The sequence below is a fragment of the Pan paniscus genome, chromosome 5, assembly GCF_029289425.2.
Source record: "Pan paniscus chromosome 5, NHGRI_mPanPan1-v2.0_pri, whole genome shotgun sequence".
Taxonomy (NCBI): domain Eukaryota; kingdom Metazoa; phylum Chordata; class Mammalia; order Primates; family Hominidae; genus Pan; species Pan paniscus.
This window is the reverse complement of record NC_073254.2, coordinates 185490517-185501068: the sequence shown is the minus strand read 5'-3', so window position 1 is coordinate 185501068 and position 10552 is coordinate 185490517. Positions and strand designations below refer to the sequence as shown.

The 10552-nt window shown below is 48.5% G+C and overlaps 1 protein-coding gene across 3 annotated transcripts in view; it reads left to right on the top strand.

Annotated features, from left to right (window-relative positions):
- The first annotated feature begins 3577 nt into the window (after positions 1-3577).
- Positions 3578-10552, top strand: part of C5H6orf118 (chromosome 5 C6orf118 homolog) — a 49736-nt gene continuing 42761 nt past the window's right edge. For all 3 annotated transcript variants that reach the window (XR_010112548.1, XM_008973631.4, XM_034963221.3), the window contains exons 1-3: positions 3578-3934; positions 7954-8639; positions 9700-9822. Coding sequence is in view for 2 of the 3 variants with exons in the window: in XM_008973631.4 (XP_008971879.4) it covers positions 3910-3934; positions 7954-8639; positions 9700-9822 (834 nt within the window). In the remaining variant the exon portion in view is untranslated. The remainder of the gene's footprint in view (positions 3935-7953; positions 8640-9699; positions 9823-10552) is intronic.

Genomic DNA, 10552 nt, shown 5'->3' with positions numbered 1-10552 from the left:
TGTTTTTGAGATGAGAAAAATGAACACGTTAGTTTTCTGATAGAAATGTTCCTATAGAAAAGCAAAGATGAATGATGCAAGAGAGAGATGGCGAGAGTGAGAGAGAGGAGAGGAGAGGAAAAGAGAGACAGATGGAAAAACAGACCAATGAACCGGGGCCCTTGAAAAAGCAAGAGGGCAAGAGAGCCCAGGAGCAAAGCACTTTGGCCTTGGATGGGTGAGAGGCTTTTCCCTGACACATCAAGAGGAGGGTGGAGAATTTGGAGTGTCACTGCCAGCCACCATTGCTTACGTGCCTAGAACTGGAGATGTCATTCTTGGCTCTTAGCCCTGTTCCCTTCATTCTCTATGAAGTATAGCAACAGTCATTTCTCTAGAAAGAAGTGATGATACCCCACTCTGTAAAACATTTTTCAGTGGCTCTTGATGACTCTTCAGCCATCTTCAGGACCAAACTGAAACTTCCTCCTGACTCTGCCCCTGCCCCATCCAAGAATTCTCATCCCACCCCCAACCCCACATCCTCCTGCCAGGCCAGCATTTGCTTTGCATTCTATCTAAAATTTCTTAAAACCATTATTCAGTTTCTCCAGAGCTTAGGAAGCACAAAGATGTTTTAAGTTATTGCAAGTCGGTTCGTTTTTGCACAGCAGATTCTAATAGCTGAAAAGCAGTAACTGGAATCACTAATTTGTGACCTCTTCCCTTTTGGAACCCATCAGTTCTTCTGACTGATGCTCCCCGACCCTCCCCCATGATTGACAAGGAACTCCCGCTCGCCCATCCTGCACACCTGGAACAGGTGGTATTTCTGGAAGCCTCCGCAGCCCATGAGATGAGAATCCTTCACTCCTTCCTCTGCCGGTCCACGCCCATCTCCACTGCTGCTCACATCACACTGCATTTTACTCCCCAGCGGTCTCCTCTTCACCGAGCATTTTTAAAGTAAGGGATTCGTTGTGCATTTCTGCAGTCCTAGCAAAGAAACAATAGTAGACAAAGATTTTTAATTTTTAATTTTTTTCTGGAATGAGGGGTAGGATGAAAGGACGGGTGGATGCATGGATTAGTTGGGATGGTAGAATGGCCTCACCCTTGGGTTGCATTCAGTGGCCAAGTGTTTTAGGATGTGTTCAAGCGCTATCTGGAGTGGATAAGCAAAACAGCAGCCATAGTCACTGAAATATGTGCAGGCGCAATTTGCCTGCTGAGTAGTTCTTGGCCATTTCTACATAGAAGTCTGGCCTCAAGGAAGATCCAGTGTGTTTCTGGCACATCAATTCATTACGCTGATAATGTTGTCGTTAAGTATGTTTCTGCCTCAAATGCTTTGATGAAATATTTAGCAATAGGAGAGCCACAAGTGGGCTTTTAAGGCCTGATATTGATTTGATCATTGACTTTCTGATCTTGATAGCATATAAGTAAGGGGTGGATGAATTAATTTAACTGCATTTGTGTTCTGCCATAAGGGATGACTTGGGAGAAACTGAGGCCCTAAAAACAAATTATTTTCTTTTGATCAAAACCAATACTCTGCAATTCCATATAATGTCTGCGCTAGGGAGCAGGAGTGAGGGTAGCACAGGCTGAACCCCAGAGCTGAGCAGCTCTCGTGGTGGGATGCACCCCTCATCACTATCCCTCCCAAGGCCGGCAGAGGGGCCCTTTGTCCCTCCTGCCCATCTGTGAAAGAAAAGTGGAGAACACCTATTGTCACCTCTCTGCCTGACTGCGCAGTGTGGAAGCGATGGACTATTTTAGAAGTTATGAGATTGACTAGTTTACTAAGGAGTTCTGAGCGTAGAGGCTCATCTCCTCATCTCTAATTGTTGGTTTCTAAAAACCTGGCCTGCTGCCCATGTGAGCCTATTTCATAATGAGCTGCAGGTGAGGGGCACACAGTGTTTCCTCTCCGCTGCCCATGTGAGCCTACTTTATAACGAACTGCAGGCGAGGGGCACACAGCATTTCCTCTCCGGTGCCCATACCTAGACATCCTTACGCAGCTTGGGCATCTTCATGTCGACCTTTCTGTCATAGTTAAGATGCCTAACTACCATGCACATTCCAGAGAGACAAGCAGTAAGCACTCCGGTAACCTTTTCACAGGTGGAATTCCAATGCACCTGGTGATGAAGCCACCTGAGCAGGTGAGGGTCCTGGCAGCTTCTTGGTTTCCAGAATGTTCATGTTTCAAGTATCTGTCCAGTGTTATGTTTGGAAGGGAAGGCAAGGGTTAAAGAGAGATAATTGGCAGCTCTCCAGCGATTCGGGTTCTATGTCCAGCCTAAGACCTGCAGAGACGGGGGACCAGGTTAATGCCAGTGCTGACCGCCGCTTATAGGCTGGGGCAATTATAGGCCTGGGCGGGAGGGGACTAGGGGGTATGGCCTGCTTCCCAGAAGATGTTGATAAGATGTTCCATGACAAGGTGGTTTGGCCCTGTTTTTGGGGGGATGTGATAGAATGTTCCTGTTTTGGGGGCATGTGATAGAATGTTCCTTGGCTCTTTGCCCAGCAGAGGATATGATGAGGATGTTCCTTCAGCTGGGGCTTTGCCGGGCAGGGGATAATAAGAAAGTCAGGTGGTTGGGCAGGACATTTCTCGTGGTCCGACCCCCGTGGAATATTTCACTTTGACCAGGGTCTGCAAAATGGGGCTGGGATTACAAAATGGTGCAGTTTGAACTAATAGGCAGCATCAACAGAAACAAAGAAACAAAAAACACTGTGTGCCCCCCTCATTCACAGTACCGTGTAATTCCATCCTCACAACCAGTAACGCCTACATCACCGTCTTTCTCATTTCAGAGCTGTAAGTAGTGAGGGTTGGCGTCAAAGTTACTTCTAAGAACCAGTAGAATCGCCCTTCCAGTACTCTCTTTCTGGCTGCAAGACATATAAACAGAATTACAGTTTTCAAAGATAGAGGTTTTAGCTTTTCCCTCCCTTGGCACATGGGATCGCCTGAGGAGAGAGGATGGACTTTGCAGTCATACAGGTGTGCACTTACACATCTGTAAATTCCACTGTCTGCTAACTGACCTTGGGCAAATTACCCCACAGGATCTCAATTCCCCACTAGAAAATATATAGATAATAATAAAAAGTGACTAAATGATCACTTCATGACTGGCACCTACTCTGTGCTGGATCTCCAGGTGCAGTTGGGTGGGTTACGCACTGTCCAACCTGCACATTTCTATAGCAGATGCCTGAAGACCAGTTACCTTTTGCCCCCTGGGCTTTGGAAAGGAATTAGGGAATGCGAGGATACTTTGATATTTTTCAGATCACGGAAAGTGTTTCACTTATTTCATAATGCTGATGTACCTTTAAAAACAAATGTTTTATTTACAGTATTGTATGGGGGATGGGACTGGTTCCAGGACCACCACGGATGCTCAGACCCAAAGATGCTATAGTCCCTTATATAAAATGATGTAGTATTTCCATATAACCTATATGCATCCTTCCATATGCCTTACATCATCTCTAGATTACTTGTAATACTTAAGACAACGTAAATGCTATCTAAGTAATTGTTATACTATAGTTTTATTTGTATTTTTATTGCTGTATTGTTATTTTTAATTTAAAACTTTTTTCCAAATATTTTAAATCTGTGCTTGGTTGAATCTGTGGATGTGGAACCCAGACAAAGAGCACCGACTGTATTAAAATTAAAAAAAATTATTAACCAAAAAAAAAAAAAAAAGTAAAACAAGCAAGCAATCACCAATACTCTCTGTTCCAGAAGGCACAGAAGAGGGGAGGAGTTGGGGGGAGGTTCCGCAGCAGGGGCTGTGCCTGGTTGCTCAGCAGTAAAGGAAGCCAAGGAGGGCTTAGAATGTTTGTGGTTTCCACGGCGACAGCCCAGCCCAGGCAGCTGGAGGGAAGGAAGCGATGGCGGAGGAGCGGGAGCCTGAATGTAAGTGGCCTGGAGCGGCTCTTGCTGGCTTGTGAGATTTGCTTGATGTTCAATTGTGGAGGGATGGGCTTCTGAAGACTGATTTGAAATGTGAAAATCTTTTTCTGGTGGCTGCACGCCGGCTCCAGGGTCACTAGGGCTGAGGACTGGATTGGGGTTGTGCTGCCTCCTCAGAGAATCTGAAACCAGCGCGCAAAGCACAGAGGTGGGGGGTGCGCGCCATGTGGGCGTGGGAGCCAGCGAGTGTGGACCTGCGCGGACGGACGCGCCGTGTGTTGGAGTCTCTGGAAGCCTGAAGAGGAGGAGGAGGAGGAGGAGGAGGAGGAGGAGGAGGGACGAAGCGGCAGGTTGCAGGCTGTTCAGAGCGTGATTTTAAAAAGCCGCACTTCAGAGCATTCCCTGGCATGCTGCCTTTCCGCGCTCCTATAAATGACCACAAAGCTCAGCGCGTCCACATTCATCAAGTCAGAAGTCCTTTATTTTGTCTCCGTGGCCCTGAAGGCTGGTGCTATTAATGTGATTTTACGCATGGGAGTCTGTGGGGAGGTAAGCCCAGGTCTTTTGACTTCGAAGCCTTCGCTTTTTCCCACCACCCGCCATGGGCTGGGACTGAAACAGGACTACCGACTGATTCAGACGAAATTTGGGCAGAGAGAAAACTTGTTAGACTGAGCAAAGCAGTCTCAACAAGAAAATGATTTAAAAGAAATTTTATTGTGTGATGTCGGAATGCATTTAGTGCTCTTCATGTACAGGTGAGTGGGCAGGTTGAGAGCGTGGTCTTGGAGGCAGCTGACCATCTGACCACCTGAACCTCAGTTTCCCCTCCTGTAAAGGAGGATGGGACGGCGCCTACCTCCTGGGCTGTTGTGGGGATTGAATCAGCATGCCGCACACCGGCTGTGGAATAGACAGTGGGAGTCATTTTAAAAAGGGGTCTTTCAGTCCTTGGGGAGTTGTCTTTTTCTCTTCTTTGTATACAAAGAGCTTCAGGCTGTCACCAGGCTGGACTCGAGGGTAAGGTCAGTTTTGCTGCTTTCTAGGGGATCTGGGGAAGAACCCCTTCTAGGCCCAGTGGACTTGTTGGCATGACCCTGTCGCTTGTGGTGGGGGAATTGTGGGTTGTCAGCAGGGGCCCTGGCCCTAGGAAGTCGCCTTCTGTCTGGCCTGTGGCTTCCACCTGGGATCCAGCGAGTCTGGAAGCTTCCTTTCCTTGCAACTTCCCTGACCCCCTTTCTTCCACCTCTCCCTTCTGACTCTTGCCAGAGAAACTTCTCTGCTTTTAGGGGCTCACGTGATTAGATTAGAGCCCTGACCATCCAGACTAATCACTTTATTTTAAGGCCCATCACCTGAATTAAGCTGGTAAAGTCCCCTTTCCCTGACCTGGCGTCAGGGTGGCCAGCTCTGGGTCCCATCATTCTGCTTCCACATTTCACCCTGAGACAGAGTCCATGTGAGGCATGTGCTTCTCCCTTGGGCTCAGGTCCCCTCTGGCCCTGGGTCTGCATCTCACTCCCTGTGGGATTTCCAGGTTCCTGGGGGCTCACATTCATCCCACCCCTGAAGCACACAGTGCAGCGTGGGGCAACAGATGTTTATCCGTGGGTTCAGGAAAGGCCAGATTGCAATCTCGGTGGAGTCTGAAAAGATTCTCCGGCTGGTAGGATGGACACAGGGGAGTGATGGACGCTCTTTGTGAGTTCTGCAACGAGTTCTGTGAGGGGAGCCCAGGACTCGAGGACAGACCCCCACTGGCCAGGCCTGTCCTGAGGCTCCCGCTCTCCTCCAGCAGAGAGCCTGTGGGTCTGGGCCTGCTGCTCTGTTCTTGGAAGTCTTTCCAGAAGTACATTTCTTAGGATGTGCACTGACTTTAGGGTAGGAGCAGAGAAGGCAGAGGGCAGAAACGCAGAGGGAATATGAATGTTCTAGAATGAGACCAAGGAGAATTTCCATGGGATTCTCAGTTTCCCAGAGATCTGACAACATGGGACAGTGATTAAAAAAATTTTTTTTTTTTTTGAGGCAGTCTCACTCTGTCGTCCAGGCTGGAGTGCAATGGTGCTATCTCGACTCACTGCAACCTCCACCTCCCAGGTTCAAGCGATTTTGGTGCCTCAGCCTCTGAGTATCTGTAATTACAGGTACCCGCCACCATGCCTGTCTAATTTCTGTATTTTTTGTAGAGACAAGGTTTCGCCAGGTTGGCCAGACTGGTCTCGAACTCCTGATCGCAAGTGATCCACCCGCCTCGGCCTCCCAAAGTGCTGAGATTACAGGCGTGAGTCACTGCACCCAGCCTGAATTGTAATAATTTTGACATTAAAGGCCTATTGTCCTATTCTGGGGTTGGTGGAGTGGGGGGGGTGGGGGGATGGATACATTTCCAAAGAAACAAACAAATAAAAAACCTCTGTTTAAAAATGTTTAATACTAAATTTTGGCAATATGTATTAACCCAAATGTAGCCTAAGACCTATTACTACATGTTCCTATTCGGTACACATTCAAAACTTGGTTTGGTTTTACTGACAGCAAATTTGTTTTCAAATCTTTGTAAAAGAGTCATAATTTCCAATAAATTCTTAAAACTTTCTTTTTTGTTTGTTTGTTTTCTCTCTCAGGCAGAGAGGCAGGATACACACACACACACACACACACACACACACACACACACACAATGTTTTCAGATGGGAAAATGATTAAAATATTTATTGCCACGATGGGGATTCATGGCATATATTACAAGAACGTGGCAGACAGAAGTGGAAACTTCTGTCTGGAGCAGCTCTTACTACAATCAAAACAAAAAGCATTTGAAGTGGGAAAATGATTGTGTTGATTGACTTGCTGATGGCTTCAAATCCTTCTTGGAAATAAAATAAACAAAGGATAACACAACAGCAATGAAGTCGCCTCCTTCTTCCATCTTCCATAGAGTTGGTACAAGGTGCCTTTTAGAGCTTTAAGTGTTCATGCCTTTGACGAATTACAATGATTGTTGCCTTGGAGAATTTGTTCTGTTAATCATTTCTTAAGTGGTTGCTCTGAAGGACTAAGCTGATCAACAGCGGCGATTCTCTAGCATCCCTCTGCTGAAAATATTGGCTCCAGTATTCAGCCGCCTTGGTTGACTCAGGGAAGGATGGTTTGCTTCTCAATGGACAGAGAAAGTTTCTCTGAGGAGGGTATGGATGGGCCTGCTGCCCTTTGGCCATCACAGTACACAGTGTCCCAGAAAGAAACTCTCCTTCTTAGGTTAGAAAACAGCAAATGAAGGGGGCAAATCTGGGCTGCTCTTGTTCTATGTGAAGTGTTCAGTAACATGTTACCTGTACTATAGACCTGCAGCAAAAATGGGTAGAATTTATGAAGTGTCTCTTCCAGGCCATGTGCCTCTTTGCCAAAAGTGGTTCCATCTGGGTGTCAATCAACAATTTTGATTGAGATGATGACTCTGATGTTGCAGAGGAGGCAACTGCGGTTCAAAAGCCCTGGGGGTTGGCTCTGTGGGGATGCTGCAGGAAGAGGTGTGTGTGCCATTGGTCATTGAGGGGTTTAGTCAGGGACTGCTGAGACAGTTTAGCATTAAGTGAGAATACCCCCCAAACCCTTTCTGAATTCCCCGGCATGTGAAATACGTTAAAGAAGACATCTTTAAGCATCATCATTAAGAATTATAATTAAGATTGTACACTTTTCTTTCAGAGCCTTTGCTAATATTGTAAGAAATACTCTGCCAAATCAAGATATTCTGTCTTTTTCTTATTGGCTTTGAGGGTCCTGAGCTTTCGGGTTGACTTGCACATCCTGGGGGCCTGGGCGCCTCTCACCTGCAGCAGCACAGTGGACCGGGCACGGATGTCTTTGACTTTTAAGGGCTGGGCCATGTACTCTGTTCGTCTGTTTCTCTGTAGACCCTCTTTTGGGCAGGGGCTACGCCTCTCAGCCAGTGCACCAGCTGACTTACTGTGGAACTAAGAGCGATCCCTAAGAGCCTCCTTTTCTTTTCTGACCAGTGTACCTGAAGTGGAAGCACTGCGAGACGCCAGGCGTGAAGATCCTGTGTAATCTGAAGAAACTTCTGAACCGGCTTCAGAAAGACCACCGGGACGACGTCTACCTCTACATCTCTGGACACCTGAACCCCAACAAGCTCTACCGGCCTCCGGAGACGATCTTACAGCACTGGCCCAATGCCCACCGGCCCAAGGGGGAGCGCGCCTCTGAGGTGGGAGAGCCGCCCGCAGGGAAGGTGGCGAGCATGAAGGAGGCCCTGGCCCACTTCACCATCCACACGGCGCTGGTCCCCAGTGAGGCCCAGGACGCCCCGCTGTTCAGGTACCTGAACCCCCAGGCCTCTCTTTCCCACACTTCAGACGAGGATTTCCTTCCAGTGGAGGCTGTCAGGGAGGGGAAGGAAGAAAAGAAAGGAGGCGCTCCTGGACGGGGCCCTCCCGGATGGCGCAGGAGGGAAGAACTCCGGCTGCCCGACTTGAAGGTGCTGTGCTACCAGGAGGCCGGGTCCAGAGGCACCAGGGACCGGCACCACTATGTCAGCTCCTACCTGGCCGGAGCCACCAGCGCAGACAGGTACAGGATGTTCCTGCGTTTCCAGAAGGAAGTGCTCGCCAAGCAAGATCTCCTGAAGAATGACTTCACTGGGAGCAAGGCGGCCGCGGGCCACGAGAGAAAGCTGCAGCAGGTGAGGAGGGCGGCCCTGCGGTGGTCTCAGGGAAGAGCTCTCAGGGCACAGCTCTGGGGCAAACCTCTCGGGGCAGAGCTCCGGGGCATAGCTCTTGGGGCACTGTTCTCGGTGCAGACCTCGCGGTGCAGTGCTCTCTGTGCAGTGTTCTCGGTGCAGTGCTCTTGGTGCAGCCTCTGGGCGCAGTGCTCTCTGTGCAGTGCTCTCGGTGCAGTGTTCTCGGTGCAGTGCTCTTGGTGCAGCCTCTGGGCGCAGTGCTCTGGGTCAGGGACAGCCACGACGGTGAGCTGAGAGGCTCGTCCTCTGAGGCTTCCCGGATACGTCCAGGCAGGATGCAGCACTGTACCAGGTGCCGAGAGCATGAGCACCTTCAATGGGGACAGTTTGGGTGAAATGAAGGAGGGCGCCTTCTGGGAACTGGTCAGCTGGGGGAGGCCCATAGAGGACGCATTGGAGGCCATGTGGCTGCAACAGTAAATCAGATGTTCGTAGGTCAGCAGAGGGGTCTGAGAGAGGGCTTGCCTGGCTGACGGTGGAAGAACCGTGAGGGCAGAGGGAGAGCTGACGGGCACTGTCATGCCCTGAGGTATGCCCAGGCAAGACATGTGTACAGAAAGTGCTGGTGTGAGGGGAAGATCTACAGTGGGCTGCCGACTCAAAGGAGAACAGCTGACTGGAGGCATCACCTCCAAATGGGGACGATGCACGAAAGAGAAGAAAATAGCAGGTCCCCAGGAAGCAGCCAGGCCTTGGGGTTGGAAGAGAGAAAGGGCCTTTGGGGACTGTGGAGGCGGAGAGTGAATGCTTGAGCACGGGGAGCAAGGGAGTCAATAAAGAAGAAAAGATTTTTTAAAAAAAAATCCCGCATCTTGGGTGACCAGGGAAACAAAGAAGCTCAGCAACTGGTGGGAGGGATCAGAACCCCCGAGACTGGCCCCCTGTGCCGCCCCGCCCACTCGCCAGGGTGATGGCAGCTGTGTCCTCACTGACTCCTGAGAAATTCGGTTCTGGAAGAAAGATGAAGCCACCCTGAAATGGGCTGACTCTGTTTTTCCTCCAGGAGCTGCAGAAAATTTGCACGTGCAGCCCCCAGCAGTTCAACAGACTGCACGTCTTTGGAAAAGTCTTTGAAGATATTTGTAACAGTTCTTTGATATTTGGTGATCTCTTGAAAAAAGTTAAGGTAAGAAACATACATCTTCAGCATAACAGTTGAGAAGCTTGCATGAGGTTCTGTGTACGTGAATGATCTCAAGCCGCACTGAGATTCTGCTAGGTATCACAGGCCCCCTTCTACAGACAGGGACCATCACTCCCAGAGACTCGAGGTCATCTGCCTGCAGGCACGTAAATTGTAAGGGGCCATGTGGAATCAACACCCAGTTAACTCATTCCTCAAACCCATATTTTCCCACTAAAGCTTCCTAATTATGCATAACCTTTTATAAATTTTATATAACTTAATTATAATTCTAATAAATTAATAATTTAACTTTACATGTGTAATGTTATTTGAATCCTTATGGAATTATAGGCTTGTTGCAATTTCATGATGAAAGTGATTTTTGGGTGCTGTGGCTCATGCCTGTAATCCTAGCACTTTGAGAGGCTGATGCAGGCAGATCACTTTAGGTCAGGAGCTCAAGACCAGCCTGGCCAACATGGTGAAACCCCATCTCTTCTAAAAATACAAAAATTAGCTGGGCATGGTGGCACATGCCTATAATCCCAGCTACTCAGAGGCTGAGGCAGGAGAATCGCTTGAACCGGGAGGCAGAGATTGCCTCAATATTTTATATTTTATTGTATGGTATTTTATGATATTCTGAGGTAATCAATACTTAATGCTCAAATATGCTTCAAAGATGGTGTGATTTTATCAATGTGAGCATGTATACCGTTTAATGCATTGT